This window comes from Hakea prostrata, chromosome 5 (assembly GCF_041222555.1).
Source record: "Hakea prostrata isolate BN-2017 chromosome 5, UWA_Hpros_2, whole genome shotgun sequence".
NCBI lineage: Eukaryota > Viridiplantae > Streptophyta > Magnoliopsida > Proteales > Proteaceae > Hakea > Hakea prostrata.
Window position 1 is genome coordinate 8,562,576 of NC_142604.1, and position 24,743 is coordinate 8,587,318.

Sequence of the window (24,743 nt, forward strand, 5' to 3'; positions counted from 1 at the left end):
GGGGGGGGGGGGGGGGGGGGGGAGGGAGGGGGGAGGTGAAGAAGGAAGGGGAGGGGGGGGGGGGGGGGGGGGGAGAGTGAAAATAAGGAAGGGGGGGGGGGGGGGGGGGGGGGAGGTGGAAATGAGAAAGAGTGGGATTTGACTAGTGAAAGAAAGATGAAAAAACCGGTGAAAGGATTGACTATATAATGTCATAGATTGTGATGGCTAAATTGGAAAGAATGGATGTTTGTAAATGTTGAGTTAAGGTATGGTGATTAGGAAGGATGAATGTTTGTCATATTAAATTGTGATGTGATGACATTTCTGGAAACACCGAGGCGAATTGTGAATATTATGACTGAACTCGTGCATATATACGAGTGTAGTGTATGATATGAGGTTTGTATCTTCACTAATAGATATATATGACTGTAGTGTATGATGTAAGGAGTGTGACTTGCATGGATGATAGTAATGTATTAAGATATTATATCTTATAGATGAATGATTCTTCAATGACTGAGATGATGATATGAATGATTGTATGACGGAACTGAATGAGTTTAAGAACTCTGTATTTAAGCTTATGATTGCATGCTGAGTAATAGTTTACATTACTTTGTCTATGCATGATTACATTTTGGTTTGAAATGTATATTTGTTGCAAACATAATGACGAATGATTTCTCATATGAAGAACTGTGTACATGTTGGACTGACATGGATGAAAAGGCATCGTGCTGACAAGCACAACCCTTGTGGTTAGACTGTAAAGTGGAAAGACTGAGTCTAAGCCAATAATAGCAATCTATGAGATGTACATGGCTTTGTGCCTTGAGACTGAAACCACTTCTGTGGTATGACTGAAACCACTTTGGTGGTATGGACAGGTGTACATTCTCTATGATTCGCTTAGGCTTATGACGAAAACTGAAACGAAATTGACAGGATTTGAAAATGAGTATCTTTAATAGTGTACATTCTCAAGATGAATGAATAATGTATTTTATGAAAGATATCTGAATTCATGTCAGTTATCAATTATGAAAGACAAATTGGAGGAACTCTCTAAATATGCACCTCATATGAGAAGCACTAAAGAAATGAAGGCTCAACAGTTTGAGCGAGGGCTTAGGTCTAAGATACAGAGAGTTATGAATGTTCATCAATTAAGAACATATATCGATGTGGTGCATCGATCTCAAATATATGAAAGCATTGAGAAGGTAGAGGGATCAAAAAAAAAAAAAAAAAAAAAAAAAAAAAAAAAAGAGAAAAGAAAGGTGATGATTAGAAGTCTTTTAAATGTGAAAGATTTTGATGTGATTCTTGGAATGGACTGGCTACTTGTAGATCATGCCAGTGTTTTATGTTATGAGGGGATGATGATACTAAGACTTGTCGGGGAACCTAAAATCCAATTCTCAGGATTGAAAAGAAAGTCTTCTCCAACAAGAATGATCTCAACGATCCAAGTCAAGAGATTGCTCAGGCAAGGATGCTAAGGGTATTTAGCTTCTATGCAAGATTTAGAGGTAATTGGGGTGGCTTTACCTAAAGTACCGGTTGAAAGAATTTCCGATGTCTTTCCCGAATACTTGTTAGGGCACCACCATAAAAAGAGAAGTGGAATTTGCTATTGAACTTATCCCTTGTACAGCCCCAAAATCTAAAGATCATATAGAATGGCCCCAAAAGAACTGAAAGAATTGAAAGAACAACTGCAAGAATTGTTGGATAAGGGATTCATACGTCCTAGTGTATCTCCTTGGGGAGCCCCAAACATAATTGTGAAGGAAAAGGATGGGACATTGAGAATGTGCATGGATTATAGTTACTATCAAGAACAAGTACTCATTGCCTAGAATTGATGATATGTTGCTATCCTCAAAGTGTAATGAAGAACATGAGGAGCATTTGAGAGAAGTTTAACAAACTCTAAGAAATGAAAAGTTTTATGCTAAAATTGAAGAAGTGTGAATTTTAGCTTGACGGGTTATGTCTTAGGACATATGATCTCTGCTGAAGGTATTATGATGGATTCCAGTAAAGTCCAAACTATCATGGATTGGGCCAGACCAACTAATGTGACTGGAATAAGGAGTTTTCTGGGACTAACTGGTTATTACAGGAGCTTCATTGAAGGATTCTCTAAAATTGCAATGCCATTGATTCGACACACTAGAAAAGGAGTCAGCTTTGTTGGGTAGATGAACGTGAGCAAGTTGCAAAGAGCTGAGGCGAAGATGAGTAACTATACTGTCTTAAGTTGCCATATGGAACTGGAGGATTTGTTATATATAGCGTGCATCAAGAAATGAATTGATTTGTGTGCTTGTGCAACATGGAAAGGTCATCGCATATGCATCAAGACAATTGAAACCCCATGAAAGAACTACCCAACTCGGGATTTAGAGTTGGTCTGAGTCATCTTTGCATTGAAGATATGGAGACACTACTTGTTAGGAGAAAAGTGTGAGATATACACTGACTACAAGAGTCTCAAGTACATCTTCACCCAAAAAGAATTGAATTTGAAACAGAGAAGATGGTTAGAATTATTGAAATATTATGATTGCAATATTAACTACCATCCTGGCAAATCAAATGTGGTGGCTGATGCTTTAAGTAGGAAGTCTCAAGGATACTCTGCAGCCCTAATAACGAGTCAGCCTCATCTTATAGAAGATGCAAGGAAGATGGAAATTGAGGTTATCCTTGGAGGTAAAGTTACAACATTGGCTGCAAACTTGATTGTGAACTTGATTGTGAAACCTTCCATTCTTGATCAGATTAATGAAAAACAAAAGGAATGACATTTTTCTACAGAAAGTTAAAGGAAGAATGAAGGATAAAGAGTTAGTAGATTTTAATGTTGATTCAGTTGGAATCATTAGATGTAACTCCAGGTTGTGTGTGCCTCAAGATGAGGAGTTGAAACGAGAACTGATAAAGGAAGTACATAACAGCCCATAGTCAACGCATCTTGGTGGGACAAGGATGTACCAAGATTTGGAGGAGAATTTTTGATGGACCAATATGAAGAGAGAGATAGCCTGTATGGAAGACATGCTTAAGGCTTGTGTAATTGACTTCAAGGGTAGCTGGAGTGACCACTTATGTTTAGTGGAATTTGCCTATAACAACAGCTACTAATCCATCATAGAGATGGCGCCCTATGAAGCACTGTATGGAAGGAAATTTAGATCTCCAATATGTTAGAGTGAAATTGGTGAAAAGCAAGTATTGGAGCCAGACCTAGTGCAACGGACTTGTGAGAAAATAAAGGTAATACATAAGAGGTTGAAGACTGCTCGAAGTAGACAGATGTTAAAAGAAAGCCCTTTGAATTCGAGGTGGGCGATAAAGTTTTCCTAAAGACAACACTAATGAAAGGTGTGGTGAGATTTGGCAAAAAGGGAAGCTAAGTCCAAGATACATAAGGTCATTTGAGATTCTGAAAAGAATTGGAGGAATAGCATATAGACTTGCCATACCTCCAAATTTATCCAGTATATATGATGTGTTTTATGTATGATGCTAAAGAAGTATGTAGCAAATCCTGTTCATGTGCTACGATTCAAACCGTTGGGATTGAAAGACGATCTTTCCTATGAAGAGAAACCAGTTGAAAGTGCGGTGTAACTGTCACTTGGGTCAAGAAGCCTCATGGGAGTTTGAATCCAATATAAATACTCAATGTCCCCAGTTATTCGATGGATCAGGTATGCAAATTTCGAGGACGAAATTTATTGTAAGGAGGGGAGGATGTAATGCCCCGCATCTTTTTCTACTATTATTTTATTATTGTGAGCAAACGTGTCATTGTGATCGAGGTCAGACATCGTTTGTGGGTCCCATAACAGTGGAATTAGACTGAACTGAAAACGACGAAATGATCAGCATAAATTTCTGAACCCGGAGGTATGAATTTTCGCACCCCATAGTGGGTCATGTGTAAGTAAAAGAGTGGGCTCACAAGTCCATAAAGAAGCCCATGAAATAAGGATATATATATATATATCATATATGTAATAGATTATTATTAATATATATATTATTATTTTTGTAAAATGTGAGAAATAAGGGGGTGAGGTGTACCCGTATGAAAAAGGCAATGGAGGTGAGTGGAGGGAAAGAGGGAGGAGGTGACACCTCCCACTTTCCCACCGCCCTTTGTGATTTTAATAAAGGAGTAAAGGAGAAGAAAGAGAAGAGGAAACTGGAATGAAGACTGCGTTGCAGCATGAGAGAGAAGAGGGATAGCATAGCAGAGAGGAGAGGAAAGAGAAGAGGATTAAGGAGGAGAGAGGTGGAGGTTTAATAGAGGGAGAAGAAGCGATTAGAGAAGTGAGGAGAGAGAAGATTGAAGTGGAGAATAAGAAAAGTTGCAGGAAAATAGAGGTAAGTTGAGTGAAGAAAGTGGGGAAGAAGAGAAGCGTACAGGGGAAAGAGAAGAGAGAGAAGAGAAATGGATTTCAGATTTTGGAGAAACGGTTAGAAGGTTAAGGAGAAGAGGAAAGAGGAGGAGTAAGAGGAGAGGAAAGGTGAGAGACGAAATAGAGAAGTGCAGAGGTAGAAGATGAATAGGATAAAGGAGAGAGAAGGAGTGGAGAGGCAGTGGAGAGAGAAGGAGTGGAGGAAAAGTAGAAAATGAGAAGAAAAGACAAGAGAGGAGAGAGACAAACCGTGGGGAGGAGAGAGAAATAAAAGAGGAGAGAGGAAAGAAAGAGGAGAGAGAAATGAGAGGAAAAAGACAAGAAAGGAGGAGAGAGAAAATGAAGAGGAGAGAGAAAATAATATAAAAAGGGAAAAATTTTCCTGTTGGCTCCTGCGTTTTCGTAATTGCCGTTGATCGATCGAGATGCAGGGAGAGCGGATTATGATGGAACCAAGGTCAGGACACGCACAGAACAGGTAAGTAATATTGACCAACCTATGTATGATAAGTGGGTGTTTTCCTTTAATAGATATGTAGCATGCATATGATAACATAAAAGCTATTTTATGTATTCATTGATGCAATTTATGGAAAGTGCATGATATATGTTTATGTGTATTGTGCGAAAATGCATGGATTGGATGACAGCTCAATGACTTGATTGAACTGCTTGAAATGGAATGTTGATAGCATTCTTGAACTGTTAATTATGCATTTGAAAGAATGATTATGCATGTTAAATGTAAATTATCATGCTCTCATATTTAAATGATGGAACTACATGAACTGTGTTCAGATGAGATTGAATGATATCATGCTCTCATGTTTAAATGATTGAATTGTATGGAATTGTGTCCAGCTTTACTCATATGAGACTGAATGATGATTGAAATGAAAAATGTATCTTGAAATTGGCGAGTATGGTAATGCAATACTTGGAATTGAAGATGAAAAGAGTAAAAGAAAAAGGAATAAAATGTAATGGCTTTGTAAGTCCCGGTACTTATGTACCCAAATGGGAAGGCATGAAGCAAGGCGAAAAGTGAAAATATTGAGTCCGTGCCGATGGCAATCCACGAGGTGTACAAGGCCTTGTGCCTAGAAGCCACTTCGGTGGTGAAGAGACGAAGCCACTTCGGTGGTGAAGAGACTGAAGCCACTTCGGTGGTGAAGAGACCGAAGCCACTTCGGTGGTGAAGAGACGAAGCCACTTCGGTGGTGAAGAGACGAAGCCACTTCGGTGGTGAAGAGACGAAGCCAGCCACCGGTGGTGAAGAGATATGTGCATCCTCTGGATTTGCCTAGGCTCAAGACTATAATGTCGATAAGCTGAAATGCAAGTAAAAGAAAAGGGAAAAGGAAAAAGGAAAAAGAAAAGAAAAGAAAAAGAAAAATGAACAGGAAAAGGAAAAAGAAAGGAAAGTTTGGAATGTATGATGTTATATGATTTTGATGACAGGTGATGTGATGATTGATACATGATAAATTGCCTGACTTACTTACATGGTTGTCTTTATTGATTACTGGGCCGCAAAGCTCATTATTGTAAATGTTGACAGGTACTCAAATTCATGATAAAGGCAAGGTGTTGCCATTTGTCAATGCTTTTAAAGTTGAAAATGTAATCTCATTCATTTCGTTACGTTTGATGTTTGTATAACTGGACAGTGAATGTATATATTTCTTTGAGACTGCATGTATTGATCTAGACACTGTTGAAAGGTCAAATGTAAATATAACCGGACTTTAGACTGTGTACATATATATGTTTATGAGGCAAATTATCAGACAGGTTGTTTGTTTGTGCTAAAGAATGTTTAGTCTGATTTTATTAGTTAAAAACAGGTTTCTTTTACGGAATGAACTGTCACGTGCCCTAGTGGAATGTACATGATGTGGGCCCCACCAAGCCTATGAAAACTGGGGTCGTGACAGCATCCTTGTCTTAAACCTCTAGTGCTAAAGAACCAGGAGTAAGGGGAGCCATTGAGCTTGACTAATAAGGAAGCCAAAGAAATAAGACATTCAATCGGAGCACAAAATGGAATCAAAACCAAGGCACTTAAAAACTTTTAACAAAACACGCCATTCCACTCTGTCATACGCTTTTGACATATCAAGTTTCAAGGTCACAAAACCCTGTTTAACCCTGAAAATTTTCATTCCCTGAATTTTTCCATAAAATGAAAAATTTCATGAGCAAACATTATATTGTTAAATATTTGTTTACCAGGCACAAAGGCACCTTGCATTTGGGACAGAATATCATGAAGGATAGGTTTTAATCTCACAACTTGTAATTTAGCAATGATTTTGTATGAAACATTACACAGGCAAGTGGGTCTAAAATCTTAGACCTGGCAAGCATTCTCTGTTTTAAGGATTGATACGGAGAAATTATGATCAAACCGGGTTCATACCTAGTCCGACCCTCGACCCCGGTTGAGACGGAGGGAACCGACTCGCTCCCGAGCGAACCGGATCGGGAAGATGGCTTGCTGAAGGAGAAAGCTTATTCGGCTACAAGCGTGCCCTAATCCTACTTATGGATAAGGGTAATTACCCTAATGATGGCAGACTCGAATTGACGGCTGCGGATAATCATTATCGAAGGGATAATCATCACATAACCTAAAGGTTATCTCAAGAGTCCTCTACTAGTCCAAACTAGTAGAAGTCTATTGCTCAACGGATCTAACTATTAAGATCCAACGACTACCCGAAGAAGGCTCAAGTACATCCAACGAAGGAGATTTGAAGGTATACTCTATATAAACCTCACTACCATACGAGGTGAGGGGATCGAAAAACACACAATCTGAGACTCAGGTTCAGATACATTCTGATAGACTTAAACTATCAGCGTTCTTCGTTCTTTAGCTCTGTGTTTCTAGCAGAGCCGTTTGTGATTAAGTTCATCAACTAACTTAGCCTTTGGAGGTGGACTCCCGACCCCAGCGGTCGGGCCACATCTGACGCTTTCGTTTTGCAGGTCATCACGAGGAGATCTAAGGGCTGAGCAGATTTTGGACGCATCAGGGATAAAACAAAGTAGGGTGTGATTAGTCCCAAGGGTTAAGAAAATATCATTGAAAAGTTAGCAACAAACTGTACAATATCAGATTTAATTAAATCTTAGAAATGCTGAAAAATAAAAAGGCTTGATACCCATCAAAGCCTAGGGCTTTAAAGGCCCCAATAGAGAACAGAGAATGATGAAATTGACTGGGGTTATGATGATTCGTTAGAAATTAATGATTATGCCGAAGAGTTTATATATCAGGGGGAGGGAATATTACTAATATAGGTGCTGCCGGATGGGCACGAACCCAAAACCTCCCCGTGGGAGGGTGCGCTTTTAACCGCTCTACTAGTGATTGGTTGTTGGGAAAAGAAAAAAAATTTAATGGAAGGGGAATGAGAAAAGTTGAATTTTATTTTATTTTAATTTCAATTAATTATTCATTTATAATAATTATTGTTGTGCTCATGAATGAAAATTACAATTTCACACATCATTTGTTAGTGACGCAAAGGTATAATTGATTGAATCAATAAGGGTATTTAAAGAAACAAAAATGTTTGTCAATAAGATCTACATCCTCTACAATTCCTACCTACTGCAATTTCTTGTAATTTGTATGTAGGATTGTGACACACGGTAGTTAAATTTCGTATCTAGGATTGTGACACATGTTAGTTAAATTTCAGGGATTTATTATATTCGATTTCTAATTGGGTTCTAATTTTGATCGTTAGATTATTAAGGGAAGTGTCACGTATTTTGCGGCATTGTAAGACCATTTTGTTAGTAATGTTTATATTTTGTGAGTGCGATTAATTTATTTTCTTTTTTTTTTTTCTTTTTTCTTTTTTTTTAAAAAAAAAAAAAAAATAAAAAGAAATTGGGGATGGAGATTTACCCCATAGGATTGAACGCACAGTCTCTCGAGAGGTGAGGTTCTCAACCACTCGATTATCTTTCCATTGGCTATAAGTGTTATCTACCACCACCCACCAACGCGTATATATATATATATATATATATATATATATATATATATATATATATATATATATATATATATATATATATATATATATATATATATATATATATATATATATATATTAATTTCACTTGTAAGATATATGCACTTTTGATCGTATATTCAAGAAGAAATATTTGTAGAACGGGATGGATTTCCATTCCTTATATATTCTTTCGGTAGACCCTCGTGGTACTTAATATCTTAGCTTTATGGCTACTGTAAACAATGCTATGGATGACCGGAATTTTATCAGGTCCATGAAATGGACTATCCATTTCCGTATGGATGAAGGACACCTGTCCATTATTCCCATCCAAAGGTTGAAATTAAATAAAATTATCTTTTAAATCTTATCTCAACATTTGAATGTGATTGATAGACAAATGTCCTTCATTCAGAGGGAAATGGATAGTTCATTTTTGATAAGAAAATGGACCTTATAAAATTCTATGGATGACCGAGACTCTACCGTTGCCTTCATTTAATAAGATCACTGATGCGGACTGAAATGGTCATATTTATTACCGTACTAAAATCTATAATGTATTAGATATATCTATTATTATAATATAAAGTGCATTTTACTGGAGAAAAAAAAATCCTCGCCGTTCTTATTTGTCTATCGATAAAATTCCTCCCTTACTTCCGATTAGACTCTTATAAAATAATTGAAAAGTTCAGAAAAATAATAAGATTAGTAGAATTCGTTGGTGGTACTGGTACCTAGTACTTTCATGAAACTCAACCATTCATTTAGTGGATTATATCGCAATGATTGAATAATTGTTGATAAATAAATTTTTATTTGTTTAATAAATTCTTACTTTTATATTTGTGTCTTCCATTACTTTTGTAGGACCTTTAATAAATTCTTACTTTTATATTTGTGTCTTCCATTACTTTTGTAGGACCAAGTGTCAGTCGTTTAAAAAATTCAGACTTGTGGATACGGTGCCACTAATATTTTCTTATACATAACCAACAAGTACCTTAATTCGAGCCTATATTTAGGCGAACCTAGGACAATCTCAACACAGTCTGGTGAGGTCCCAATAATTTTACTTTCGATAATAACATATAACTTACTTATAAAAAGAAATAAAAAATTAATAGACAAAGTGAATGGAGAACAAGATTTTTTTTTTTAACAAGAGCAAAATGTAAGATGAAAAATAAGGTGAGAGTGGCTCCAAAAGAAAAAAAAAAATTGAGGACAAATTAAGGGATAAAAATTTCAGAGATGATTAAAGTAAGAAGTTTGTAGGTGTACATCTAACACTTCGAGAGGTACCCTCTTGTTAGACGAAATTGCTTGTCATGACTGTCAACTCGAGATTTCGGACGGTCAGATCCAAAATCTCATGACGATACGAAATCTCAGTCGAAATTAAATCTCAACTGTTGAATTTTAATGGTCAAGATCAAAATTTTGACCGAAATTCTTATTTGACGAATATTGTGTTTGGCTTAATACGCAGATTCAAGAAAACTCCTTTGTTAGAGCCATAAAGTTTTAAGAAATTTTTTTTTTTATAAGAGAAATTTTAAGAGATTTGTGATTCTTGTTTCATTTATATAATGCACAGACCCAACCCAAGCAAAGTAAAGTGGCTTGTTAAAGGCATAAAGTGATTTGTGGTTATAGTTTCGTCTATATCCTCTCCTCCTATCCGAAAAGACCTATGGCCACCAGCCGGTCATGTTGACTGGGCTCAACTTAGTTAAAAAGAAAAAGTAAAGCGTAAAGTAGATTAAGCAAAGCTGGAAATTTAATTTTCCAAATTGAAAGACCCACGAAAAAGGAAAACCCAAAATCTCTTCTGTTTTGCTGCAAGAGTTCCGACAGACGTGGCGATGCTTAGCTGTCCATTTGTCCGTTTCTCAAATTCGTCAACTATCACGTTCATATCATGTTCATCCAACAGTTACAATGACATCACATCACCCATCTGTCTATTCCGTATTTCAATAATTTTGTATAGGACTGGACTCTGGACGGACCCCTTTTTTTTTTCTGTTTAGATATACGGCTTGACTTTTCCACAAAAAAAAAAAAAAAAACTTGATAAGGACACGTGGCATCAAAGGGTAAGGGAAGTAGAGGCTATAAGAGAAGCTTCAGGGTGCATGCACGGAGAGCAAACAGAAACAGAAACAGGAAGAAAGAGAGTAGTAGAGTAGGTAGTAGTGTTGAAAACAAGAGATCAATGGAAATGAGGGGCGAGGAAAAGGAGGAGAAGAAGCACCATTTCGTGCTGGTGCATGGAGCTTGTCATGGAAGTTGGTGTTGGTATAAGCTTGTTACGTTGCTTAGGTTGGCTGGTCACAAGGTCACTGCTCCTGACTTAGCTGGTGCAGGTACCCACTCAAATCGACTCCATGAGATAAATTCCATCTCCGACTACTTCCAGCCGTTGATGGAGGTCATGGCCTCCCTAGCTCCGGATGAGAAGGTCATACTTGTGGCTCATGGCAAAGGTGGGGTTGCCATCTCAGTTGCCATGGAGAAGTTCCCTCACAAGATCTCTGCTGCTGTTTTCGTCTCTGCTCTCATGCCTGGTCCAAACTTTACCCTTCCCACCCTCAATCAAGAGGTAACTAAGCTTTAACTTCTTTTTTGTTACAATTTTACCCTTAAGGCTTCTCTTCTCTGTAATGACGCTTGGTTTGTTTTCTACCCTTTATGGTCAATATAGTTTCACAGAAGGATGGATTCAATGGTGGACTGCCAGCACTTGTCAACTGAAGGGCAACACAACCCACCTCCTGCGATCTTGTTTGGGCCGGAGTTTTTGTCTTCCAAGCTCTATCATCTCTGCTCTCCGGAGGTAACTAACTAACTAACTAACTATCATGGAGTATATAGATATCCATTTTGGAAATAATAATAGAAATGTTTGACAATATTTGGTAACAGGATGTGACACTAGCGACTATGTTGGTGAGACCCATTAAGCTCCACCATGATCCAGATTTGTTGAAGGAAACGGCAGTGTCCATGCAGAAATACGGATCAGTTAGTCGGATATTCATCGTGTGTCAGGATAATAAAGCGCTGGACGAGGATTATCAGCAGTGGATGATAAAGAATAATCCGGTGACGGAGGTCAAGGTCTTGCCGGCTTCCGGCCACATGGTCATGCTTTCTAAACCGATGGAGCTTCGTACCTGTCTCCTGGACATCGCCGAGCGTTACTCTTAGGCAGAGTAGTCCTGTTTAGTCTACTGAACCTGAATCTCTCTTGTGTAGTGTCATGTAATAGATTATGAGATGTGTGGTTGCCATGGAAAGTGGAAGGCAAGGTTTAATGTATTAGTAGTATGTTGGTTTGATGATTTTAAGAGACGTATAGTCTCATATCTGAGTATTGTATTGTGCTGGTTATATATTTTAGTGTAATCCACTAGAGAGATGTATGGATATGTATTGTGTAGTATCTTATTGTATCGTGAGATAATATAAATTTTATTGGAAAATACTCTTAAGTTGGGTCAAAATTCTTGATTCTTCACTTAAAGTGGAGAAACTTTTAGACTCCTCACGCTTGTCATTTTGCAATATTAAGTTACCCATGGTTAGTTTTTGACTCCTTGACAGTTACCTTTTCAAAAATTTAAATTGTAAAAGGGCCAAAATATCTCTCATATACATAAATTAACAAATGCCCTCTCACTCAATTTGTACCAGTGGTACACAGGGTTCTTCCTTTGCCAATCTTCTTCCCACATCTCTCTAGAAACCCTATCATTGCGGGCAACCATTACACTCCCTCCCCTTGCCGGCGACCACCACTAGCAACCTCCATCCCCTCCCCCTGTAAGAATTTATGTATATCCGAGGAGAGCGCTAGTTAAATATGCATATGGTTAGGGTTTCGATAATTCAGTCAAAATTTTATGTACTATAAAACCTTCTTCAAGAGAGCCTAGAATTTAGATCAGAATTGACTATAATCAATCCAGTGACAACCCTAGTAATTCTATGTTTTTTTAAACCCGAGAACTGTTGTCGAACATCACTTGGATTTCTGTCTCAGAAGTAAGTTGGTATTCATGAATGATCCAATCAATTCTAGAGCCATGAGATGGCTTTCCTCGATAAAAAACCAGAGTTTTCTTCATCCTAAATGTTCTCTCAATTTTGTCTCTCCTCTTTTATTGAGGTTTAATTTTAGGGATTTATTAAGTTCAGTTCCTAATTGGGTTATAATCTTTACCCCATGAATAATTAATTGTCCCATATCTCAATGTTAAATAGGAATTACAAGAAATTGTCAAGGGTGAGAATTGTAGAAGATGTCAAGCCATCTTTAGACTACTTAACTGATAATGAAGTTAGAATAGCATCTGAATCACCCCTCCATTAGAGGGGGGCACTATGTGTTCCCAATGTTTTGTCACCACAGAGTATAGTATTGAGGTATCAAAAAAGAGGAAATGTGAGAATTCTAATGGATCATACATGGACCCCACTTTATTGTACGATTGGAAAATATCGAGGAGCCGTTCTCCCTGAAAGAGAGGTGATTTTGACTCGCAATTGACCCCGTGAGTTTGAATATGCTATCCGCAAGAAAGAGGGGGTATACACGCACTTACACCTCCATTTGAAAAAACAAAAAAAAAAAAGAATGCACCTCCATGAGTGATACCAGTCACATTTATTAGATGTGGGACCCATGGCTTACAGGTGAAATCCCCACCATACCTATGACGTGAATCTAGTCCTCTCCCAGTATCGAGTCTCATCATTGATGATGTATTCAATGACGCAATAGCTCTAGTACTTTTAATATAATTAAAAGAGTATGGAACAACTACCCGTCAGTTTTACCACCATAAATATAAGGGGACCCAGGGGTTGGGTGATGGGTTTTTTTTTTTTTTTTTTTAATTTTTTATCTGTGGGTCCCATCAGATTTGTGGTGGTAAAGCCGTCGAAGAACACAGACTGACGGGTTGATGATCTGGATTCTAATTAAAATTGCAATGTCTTTGATAATGCCGAGTCTTCTTTTTCGTGGAGATATTCTCTCTTCGCTATAGGTGACTGAAATTGGGTCCGAATTTCACTTTAATGATGCGATAAATATCAATTTTGATGTACACAATCCAGTTGGGTTTGGGTGTCTTGTATTTTGTGAGTTCATGTAATTATAATTATAATTATACTTATAATTAAAATAGATTTTTGATCAATTATTAGTACTGGATTAAAATTGTACTAAGGGTTTTAAGTTTTTTAATATAGAATTTATGTGGAATAACTTATGTGAATCAATCCCTGAAGGAGAGATTGAAAATCTCATCCTAAGAATAGGAATTGGGGATAAGCAAACGGGTAGCACTTTGTAAAGTGTGAGAGTAGTGTGAGACTTCTTGGAAATAGTAGAATCTTTTTTCTCTCTGATGGATGTAGGTAAAATTTTGTTGAATCACGTTGAATTCTTCATATATGTTTTGTTTTGCATCCTTCTTCGTGATTGTACTTTCATATCCCAATATATTTTAGCCTTTGGATGTACAAAATCCATTTGCAGCAACAATTATTAAGAATGCTTCTCTCTTAGTCCACATTTCCTTCAAATACAAAGAATTAGGGTGCTTCTCTCTTAGTCCACATTTCCTTCATTATTTAATTTTTTTATATATATTTGGCCATTACCTGCGAAGGTACTATTCATATGGAAGCTGACCTTGGCTTGATTCAGCTACTCATTAATTCTTCATAATTTTTCTTCACATGCTATGCTACTCATTAATTCTTCATAAATTTTCTTCACATGCTATGCTACTCGTAATTTTTTTTTCAGATACTAGATGATTGAAATCTCTCATCAATAAATGTCTGAGAAAGGAGAAAGGATATCCACATGATCGATTCTTCTACCGTTGAGAATACAAGCTTTTTCGCAAATGGACCTTGCTTGGGTCCTACACCATAAATGCGCAGGACCATCAAACCACGTACTTTCGGCGGTGGGGCGGAATTTAGATCTCGACCAAATTTTCGGCTTGATGATCCTGCGCATTTAATGCGCAGGATACAAGCTTTTTCGCAAATTATGTACACACATCATTTACTTCATCTTTTTATATTTTTTATGTATTTTCAGGGGCTCTGATTACATCACATCAACAAACATTTGATCTATTAATTGAAAGCTGATCTCAACATTAACTTCAAAATGGATTACATTTTACTAATAAAGTGGCACAATCAATATATTAAGAAACACAAGATCAAGAAGTAATGAATGTGAATCCTTAGCAGCACTAAATGCTGGAATTTGTGGCTTTTTCGCAATGACTTAATCTTTAAAGGGTACATTCGATGCCATCCAGGTGTTTAAGAAGGCTCTCCGTGAGTTTGAAGATCTTTGCAAATCCCATCTTTTCACGATTTTTCTTTTTTTTGGAGAAAGGTAGCTTTGTATTAAAAACAAAAACAAAATTACATACGATATTAGAGCATCCCATCCACATCATATCTTATTAACCGAGCAAGGTCATTAGGAATGTTAGGAGGGAAGAAAATAACTTCATTTACAAAGTGACAAAAACTTGCCAAAAGGTTAGCACCAGTATTTAACTCCCGAATGTGGTGATAAAAAACACAATAGTCAAACTGTTGCGAGAGGTCGCGAATGTCCGCGACTAACTCCTGAGCAAACCAAGGAATATTATACCTACCCCATAACATTGCCATAGCAGCCTGGGAATCTGACCTAACTTGGACACGGTTATGCCTCTTTTGGGTGAATGGAGAGGAAAAGGTAAGGAAGTGAAGTGGACCAAACCTCAAGGTATTGCGCTTAAACAAAATTTGTTAGAGATTCTAAAGAGAATGCCCCTAGTGACAGTGTCTATTCCAAGTAGCTTCACCAAGGTGCTTGAAGGAGAAGTGTTAGCTTTGAGGGAAGGCTCACTTCAGTGTTTGGCAGAGGAGTTTGAGGTGGTTGAATCTGAGATAGATTGTTTACAGCTCTACAATGTTATCGAAAATAGGGCTCAAATCCCTTTTTGTGTGGACTATGGTTTGGGATATTAAACACTTGGCTGAAATACTTGTAGGGTGCAAATTTCTTTTTTCTCCAAGAGAGATTAACAGCATAGTTGACTCTTTAGCTCAAAAGACTATCTCCTTATTGGGGAGGTTTGACTGGCCTATTTTCACTACTTGAATTACGAGGATTTGTAACTCGAATGTTTCTCTGTTGTTTTGTTGAATGAATTATGATTTACCCACAAAAGCAGAAAATGAATGTGAATCCGTACCTCTATTATACATTTAGAAAAATTCTATCTTATCAGGTTTCAGATAGGTGAAAGGTGGTGTTATACACTACTGGAGTTGATGATTTCAATACATTCTACATGGGTGGGAGAGAAATTCTGATGATTTTACTGAAACGTAATGAATTTCGTTTCTTTGCATGTTCTTTCTGTACTCTCGATAATCCATATGATGCCTAATTTCTGAGATTAATGGCTGCTCTAAATAATGCTGTGGGAACCCGGAAGTCCCGGACTCCGCCGTAGTCTTAATTTAATAAGATCTGTGCCGTGAACTTGATGAAATTCCTCCTTGACTTTCCATTCACATTTCAAAAAATATTTGAAAAATGAGAATGAAAAACCTAAGAGTTCAGAAAATATATATTTGCTAGACAAGAATTCCGATAGACGCGCCCCTGCTTACGCTGTTCGTTTGTTTGGTTCTCAACAATGTCAACTGTACACGTGTCACATTCTTATCCTGTTCATCTAACGGTCACGATAACTTGCGTACATCAGCCAGCTTCCTATTCGCGGTTTCAGTTTAATACATGACTTGACTTCCTTAAAAAAAAATTGAAATTTTGGCATCGGACACGTGGCATCTCCTCTAACGCGGAAGGGCGATAAGGATATGAGAGGAGAGAGGCAGAGAAGAAGAGACTATAAAGAGAGATGCTCTGTGTGTGCATGAAGAGCAAGAAGAAACAGAAACAGAAACAGCAGAAGCAGGAAGAGAAAGAGATGGAAATGAGGGGCGAGGAGGAGCAGAAGAAGCACCATTTCGTGCTGGTGCATGGAGCTTGTCATGGAAGTTGGTGTTGGTATAAGCTTGTTACGTTGCTCAGGTTGGCTGGTCACAAGGTCACTGCTCCTGACTTAGCTGGTGCAGGTACCCACCCAAATCGACTCCATGAGATAAATTCCATCTCCGACTACTTCCAGCCATTGATGGAGGTCATGGCCTCCCTAGCTCCGGATGAGAAGGTCATACTGGTGGGCCATGGCAAAGGTGGGGTTGCCATCTCAGTTGCCATGGAGAAGTTCCCTCACAAGGTCTCTGCTGCTGTCTTCGTTTCTGCTCTCATGCCTGGTCCAAACTTCACCCTTCCCACCCTCAATCAAGAGGTAATTAAGCTTTAACTTCTTTTTTGTTACAATCTTACCCTTAAGGCTTCTCTGTAATGACGTGTGGTCTGTTCTCCACCATTTTTGGTGGTTAGTTTCACAGAAGGGTGGATTCAATGGTGGACTGCCAGTATTTGTCAACTGAAGGGCAACATAACCCACCACCTGCGATCTTGTTTGGGCCGGAGTTTTTGTCTTCCAAGCTCTATCATCTCTGCTCTCCGGAGGTAACTAACTAACTAACTAACTAACTATCATGGAGTTATATATATGGATATCCATTTTGGAAATAATAATAGAAATCTTTGACACTATTTGGTAACAGGATGTGACACTAGCGACGATGTTGGTGAGACCCGTTAAGCTCCACCATGATCCAGATTTGTTGCAGGAAACGGCGGTGTCCATGCAGAAATACGGATCAGTGAGTCGGATATTCATTGTGTGTCAGGATAATAAAGCGCTGGACGAGGATTACCAGCGGTGGATGATACAGAATAATCCGGTGACGGAAGTCAAGGTCTTGCCGGCTTCCGGCCATATGGTCATGCTTTCTAAACCCATGGAGCTTCGTACCTGTCTCCTGGACATCGCTGAACGTTACTCTTAGGCAGAATCTTTGTACCTGGACCCGATCTCTTTATGGTGATATGTAACTATCACAGTCGATTTATACAAAAAAAAAAAACTATCACAGCAATCGATTTATACCACAAAAAAAAAAAAGAAAGAAAAACAAATTTATCAAAGTCGATCTCACCATGTATGAGATGTGTGGTCTCCGTGGATGGTGAAAGATTGGGTAATTGTCACCGACAGGACCCACCAACATATAGATTGCAAAACCGAGTGGTAGTAAACCACTTGGATGTACTATGGCATTAAGTGTGATTTTATATTGTTTTAGCTTCAATTGTTTAATTAAAAGTGATATAGATTTAGTATATTTTGCTTTTTCTTGCAGTTGAATTGAAAATAAAAATAAAAATCACATAGCTTTGGTAACAAAATGTTATGTGCCTAATGGGTCTATTCTTGGTATTTGAATGCTAGATATCTGAAGGGTTTGAGTTAACCCATTCCATAAAACTTTAGAGTTTTTGACTATTTGTTAAGTACGTACTTAATATTTAGCATCGAAGGTTTGAATCTCAGACAAAACTACCTGCTTTAAAGTTAATCTATCAAGAAAAATCAACCTACACGGTCCTAATAAAAGAACAAAATATAACGGATAGAGTTTACTTGGAGAGGGCTGCTTGCAATACCGGAGTAAAAGCCATTGAGGACATACAATGACTCTGGAAGCATAGTGGTATGTTATGTGCATAAAACAGTCTTCGTGAATTGAAACAACATATATATAAGACAAGATCACTAGAGTTGGATGCCAATATCTCAAGAGGGAAGGTGGCGCTGGGCTTGCAAGAGTGGAGAGACTATTATCTATCAGCTGTATATTTGTTGCCAATTTCCAAGAGAAGGCAACATAGTTCGTTGGGCTTTGATAGCATAGGCATATGATCAGCATCTTCCAACTCTATCACCTCTTTAACTGGATTATTTTCAATCATCCATTTCTGGAAATCCTTTGAGATTCCTAAGTCTTCTTTGCATACGATGAAAACTCGATTAACAGAACCAAATCCCACCTCAGAAAATGGCTTCTTCTTTGATAGATCTTCTTGAAATAACGATCCAGGCCTCATTAGCATACTTGCCAGTGCCAAATCCTTTCAGTTATCAAACGAAACATAAATGTTAACAAACTGTGTTTATAAGAGAAAAGAATTTAGTCCATTAAAGTTAATTGTATCATTTAAAAAGAACAGTAGAAGTTGAGATATGGAGAGAAACCTCTGGTGAAGAGAGTTGGTAAAGCTTGGAGGCAGTGAACTTTGGGCCAAAAAACATTGTAGTCATTGGGCTCGAAGAGTTCTCAATGGTTGAGAACTGTGTATCTGACCAATATTCTGGTGGATTCCACTTCGAGAACTGTTGTCAACAAAGATGAAAACAAATTGCAAATCATGAAATTACACTTGAGAAGTTATATGTATAAGTTATGAAGCTGTATATATAGGGTTAGGTTGCCTAGCCCTAGTTAAATGCCCTAACTTGCCTTCACGGCTAGAATCTTGAGTCTAGATCCTATTCGAGCATGAGCACGAGACTGATGATGGCCAATTTAGGCCATCAAGCACTTATATATTATATGATTTCATTAAAGAATTTTAAAAGAATATTCTTTTGTATGCTTTTAACCGATATAATTTTTTTGTTACATGAAACAAAAATATAGATTAATTAATGCTAAGTTACAGTCATGAGACCAAACTTGGAGTCAAGAGGTTAATGCAAAATAATTAATTAGGTATCATGTGGCTTAGTTTTAAATAAAGAAAATGATGTTTCACAAAAAAACAAAATAAGATATACTAAGTGGAGAAGTTTGTCAAGCTTTTTCGTGATAATTGGTTGACTTAGAAGAAAAATATATTTTTTATATAAGATTATCATATGACTAATTATGTCAGCATGTATTCTTGATTAGAATCAAGGCATCACATAAATAAGCTCAATGTGATGGAGACAGATAATGAGATGGATATATGATAAAACTAGGTCGGATAAAGTAAGAAATGATCATATGAGAGTTGGTTTAAGAGTAACTTCAACGCATGATAAGCTATAAGAAATTTGTTTAAAGTTGAAAATATCGCTGATAATACAAAGTGAGAATGAATCCTCGAACTACGTGCTAATGTCTTATTTGTTGAAGGGATTCTATCTCCATTATTGGTGACTGAAACTGAATTCTTACCAAAAGAAGAAAAAAAATTATAATCTACTTAAATTTCATAAATTCTTTTTGATGATACAATCAATATTTTCTGGCTTTGGATAAGATTACACAATCCATTTGCAGCTAATATATTGTATATTTTCCTCAAATGGGCCTCTGTTCATCAAGAGCAACAATGTGAGATCATTGCTGAATTTTGGGTTCACCTTTATGTGTCTGGAAACATTATTTATAATTAAAAGCATCTTTTTCAACAGTTTTTTTTCCTCCTTTCCACTTTTGCCAAATATTTTTCCCCCTCTTTTGTCATTACTATTTCTATTCTATTCACATCATACCTAATTTTTGCTTGATCCAACTACTCATCAATTTTTTATGAATTTTTTTCGCATCTTATATCTTCATCGATAGTGATAGAGGATGATATTTTTTGTCAAATAGAGGATGTTTAATTAATCATCAATTGTGCTTTTGGTGACGACTAAGAGATTATCCACATTATAGCTGGCTCTTCTCGATCCCCTCTCCAGACTGGATTATACTACATAGACAAATGTGTAGATCTAATAATTGAGAGTCGATCTAAAAATTTTGAACTTGAAATCGACTATCAGTCATTAGATCAACATTTTACTGAGGCAGTACAATCACAAAACCAAGAATTACAAGATCAAGAAGTAAAGGATGTAAACCAGTATGTCCACCATACATTTAGGGGAATTCCTTTATCAGGCTTTAGAGAGGTGAAGGGTGGTGTTATACACTACTCTGAAAATTATTCCAATACATTCTATATGGATAGGAGAAAACTGCTCTTTTCTATTTTTTTGGGTGCAAAACGAAATTATTCAGGAGCGAAACTCATGGATAGAGTACAAAGCTCCACAAACCATGGGAGAGTGACAAGGCCTTCCTAACTAGTCTATCAGCCAACATCATTGGCCTCTCTAACAACACAATTAAATCTAACATTTAAAAAATACTACCCTTGAATTCTGTCATTACCTTGTGAGAGGTCTAGATTATTTGCAGGTGCTAAAAGATGATCAAAGAGGTAATCAATGACAAAAATAGCTGAAATCTTGTGAAGCAAAAGCATTTGATAGATGTGTTATATATCTTTGGATCGATTGATATCTGCATAAATAATGAAGGAAACTAAATGAATAAGAAAGAGACATGGACATACCTGATCCAAGATATAAGAGGGGGAATGAGAAGTATCAGGCATGAAAGCAGTGAGAAACACAGCTGCAGATATCTTCTGAGGGAAGCTATCCATGGCAAAAGCAAGGTTGAAGCCACCCAAGCTGTGACCCACCAGTATTACCTTCTCACCTGGAGGAAGTGAAGCCATAAACTCCATTAGAGGCTCTGTGTAGTCCAACATGCCACCAACCTCAGTTATTTTCTTTGTGTTGATCCCTGCAGCAGCTAGCTCAATTGCTGTCACTCTTTGTCCTTCTTTCTCCAATATTGCCTTCACTTTGTACCAACTCCATGCTCCATGGCTTGCACCATGTACCAACACAAAGTGCACCATAATTCTCTTTTCTCTCTCTCTCTTTCTCTGTGGAGTTGGAGCTGGAACTGCTGTTCTCATATATAGAGTTAGAAAAAGCTTTCAAGCCCAAAAGGGTTGTGACCAGAAACACAACATGAAGTTTTCTCCCCCAAGCTTGAAAAACAATTCAGAGCTGTATTCAATTCATCCAGACTTTTCTTGTGTACATGTTCAACACACGTTTAGCAACATCGTCGGTCGTCGGATTTATATTTTGACCGAAATCTTCATCTTGACGTTTGAAAATCAACGATTGAGATCAAAATTTCGGTTAAAATCTCGAAAAGATTCAATCTAATGGTCGGCAAAATGCAATTCATCCACGTGATTTACATGGTGTGACTGTGCCCCGTCTCTATCACATTAATAATACCTTTGGACTTTGTCTTTGCGCAGCCTGGGCGAGAAGATCTTAGTGGAAACTGTTTTGGATTATGCCAACTGACAATCCAGATTTTTGATTTTAGCAATCATTTATAATTATGAATCATGCGATGGATTGGAAAATTCTTTAATTAAGTTTTTTATTGGAAATTTCTGATTAACTTCATGACTTCCATGGAGTTTGTTTTTTTTATGTGTTCATCAAAACGCATGGAAGTTCTTTCTAGAAAAGAAAAAAAAGCATGGAAGTCGTTTGGTTATAAATTTCATTTTGAAGTTCCATGGATTGATTTGAGTTTTCTTTTGCAATCTTTTCCCTCTTTTGGAAAGAACACAAGTCTGAGATCGGTGTGCAACCATCAGTTTTAGCAGTTTCACGTAGATAACCATGTTGCAGAAAAGATAAATTTATTCTTATAGTCTTGTTTAGGACATTCAAAGTTAGAAGTCCAAAGAACTTTCTTGTGTTGATTTTTTTTGTAGCTCAGAAGTGATGGATGGTGAGATATGTTGAATGAGCAGCTAGTTTGTAGTTTTCTCTGGATATATAACGTATAAATAGTCTTCCATTTCACTTTTCTTGTGTTGATTTTGTTTTTATTCAGAAGTGGTGATTAATGAGATGTGTTGAATTCTATGATTCTATCCCAAAAAATGTTCTGTCTCTTTAAAGTTAAAATCATTTTCATTACTTAGTTTACAGACAAAGTACAATGTACATGCTTTTCCTTGTTAGGTGTGTGGTCTTCTATTCAAGCGTGTGAGTTACGCATTCATCGTACACCTCAACGTGCATTGTGAGCATATAGAAAATGATTCGCCATTATTGGTTTGTAAGGATTAATTTGTTTAGTTATCTCACATTTAATTTAATCATTGAAAGAGCTGGATGAATAAAAATTAATGATTTTATTTCTCATTCCTTTAGTAATTAACACTCCCAAGTCAAGACCATTATCCAATAGGTGATGAACTATTTAAAATGTTAGTGTGTAAGATAAACTAGCATTGTTCGTGTGAAGTTGTATTGTATATTTTATTTTAGGAGGGCATGTTTGGCTCTGGTGGTTGTGACTTGTTCTGAGCCCAAATAGAGTAAAAGCAAATTTGAGTTAGGAGTCCAAGGACTTTCTTGTGTTGATTTTATTTTTTAGCTCAAAAGTGATGGTTGGTGAGACATATTGAATGATCAGCTAGTTGCTAATTTTCTCTAGATATATCATGTACGAATGGTCTTTTGTTCCACCTTATAAAGTTAAAGTCATTTTCACTATTTAGTTTACAAACAAAATACAATGTATATGCTTTTTCATGTTTATCAACTTTTAATCTTGACATTTCGCTGCTTTGAGTAGTGACATGTAGGCACTGCTGCCAAGCAAAATCCGTGGTCTTCTATTCAAGTGTGTAATTTTGCATTCATTGTACATCTCTGCATTGTGAGTATATAGAAAATGATTCGCTATTGTTGGTTTGTGAGGATTAATTTGTTAGTTATCTCACATTTAATTTAATCATTGAAAGAGCTGGGTGAATAAAAATTAATAATTTTTCCCCCATTTCTTGAGTAATCGACACTCACGATGTCAACACCATTACCCAATAGGTGATAAATTATTTAAAATATTAGTGTAAGATAAACTAGCATTGCTTGTGAAGTTGTATTGCAGATTTTCTTTTAAGGGGGCAAGTTTGGCCTTGGTGATCGTGACTTGTTTTGATCCCAAATAGAGTTGTCTTGGACTTGAAGGTGAAACCCCCAACCGAAAAAAATAAAAGAATTTGATTGGATATCCGATAAAGTTCCGGATTAGAATTATTGGCGGATTCGGATTCAAATAGTAGTTTTGCTAAACATATTCGGGTTTACATACGAGTGTATCTGAGCCGAATTCAATCTGTTTACAGGTCTATTCAAAGCCTGCCTTTTTTTTTTTTTTTGTCGTCCACTCAAATGATGAGGGAAGCCTTGCACCTAACAAGAGGGACTCAAGAACTATTGTGCCGTCCATCAATTTACACAAGTATTGATTATGGCTGAAAGCTGCGCCGCCGAGGTTGTCTCAATCGACCCAAAAGCAGTTGATGAAGTCCCCGAAGAAGGAAGAACAATCCCACACAAACACGGCATTGAACAAAGCCCATGCCTCGCTCCTGGATGGATCTGGTGGGCTGGGCCTCATCTTTCATGACCCCATCATTACAAGCCCATATGTGCATGATGGAAGGCATGGGCTTCATTCAATGCCGTGATGGTCATGAAATGGGGCACAAAATAACACATATGGGCTTCCCATGATGCTCATGAAAGATGAAGCCCAGCCCACTCGATCCATCCACCAGATCAGTGTTTTTTTTTTTGGGTTAAAAACATACCTTCTTTGAAGTATAACATAATTACAAAGAGAACATTTTAGATTTTAAATTACATATGCCGCTCTTGAGGTCCCAAAAGCATTACATATATCAATATAGAGAAATTTCTGATTTGCAAATTGCGAGGGGAAACCAAGATTATTGAGTATGGACTCATGTTTTACATTGTGTTGCTGACGAACATGGGTCCGCTCCTCTGGACGGGAGTCCGAGGAGGCTGCCCTGGCCAAAGTGTGAGGGCAATGCCCCCATACCCTATAGAGAGTCCATGTTTCTGTTGGACTCGAAGTTTCTTTACAACGGGAGTTCGAGGAGGCTGCCCAAGCCGAAGTGTGAGGGCAACGCCCCCATACCCTATAGAGAGTCCATGTTTCTGTTGGACTCAAAGTTTCTTTACAGTTTGAGCGCAATAGGGGGAAGGAAGATTATTGAGTATGGCTCATGCTTTACATTGTGTTATTAACGGACATGGGATCCCACTCCTTTGGACGGGAGTCCAAGGAGGCCGCCCTGGCCAAAGTGTGAGGGTGAGGGCAACACCCCCATACCCTATAGAGAGTCCATGTTTCTGTTGGACTCGAAGTTTCTTTACAGTTTAAGCTTGCGCTCATAAATAGGTGTGACTTAGGCTTTTTAAGCGCTTATATACATTCTCATGTACTTGAACAGTGAATATAGTGAAAAACCTAATGATCAACGTAACCTCACATTGAAGTGAACCATAGTAAAATT

General features: G+C 37.4%; 2 protein-coding genes and 1 pseudogene across 3 annotated transcripts; 2 read left to right on the top strand and 1 right to left on the bottom strand.

Moving 5' to 3' along the window:
• Positions 1-10,617: 10,617 nt before the first annotated feature.
• On the top strand, positions 10,618-11,964 carry LOC149014887 (methyl jasmonate esterase 1-like). Its single transcript, XM_089156273.1, has 3 exons — positions 10,618-11,069; positions 11,172-11,303; positions 11,393-11,964. Exons 1-3 carry the CDS (start codon positions 10,683-10,685, stop codon positions 11,675-11,677), a joined length of 804 nt encoding a protein of 267 aa, XP_089012399.1. The 5' UTR covers positions 10,618-10,682; the 3' UTR covers positions 11,678-11,964.
• Positions 11,965-16,443: 4,479 nt separating this feature from the next.
• LOC149014888 (methyl jasmonate esterase 1 pseudogene) lies at positions 16,444-17,827 on the top strand (annotated as a pseudogene). The gene is made up of 3 exons (XR_016173423.1): positions 16,444-16,881; positions 16,977-17,108; positions 17,207-17,827. The product of XR_016173423.1 is annotated as a methyl jasmonate esterase 1 pseudogene (transcript).
• A 33-nt stretch (positions 17,828-17,860) lies between these two features.
• On the bottom strand, positions 17,861-21,347 carry LOC149014889 (salicylic acid-binding protein 2-like). The gene is made up of 3 exons (XM_089156330.1): positions 20,877-21,347; positions 18,739-18,876; positions 17,861-18,614 (listed from the first exon to the last, which is right to left on the bottom strand). The coding sequence occupies exons 1-3, from the start codon at positions 21,288-21,290 to the stop codon at positions 18,324-18,326; spliced, it is 843 nt and encodes a 280-aa protein (XP_089012456.1). The 5' UTR covers positions 21,291-21,347; the 3' UTR covers positions 17,861-18,323.
• Between the last annotated feature and the right edge of the window lie 3,396 nt (positions 21,348-24,743).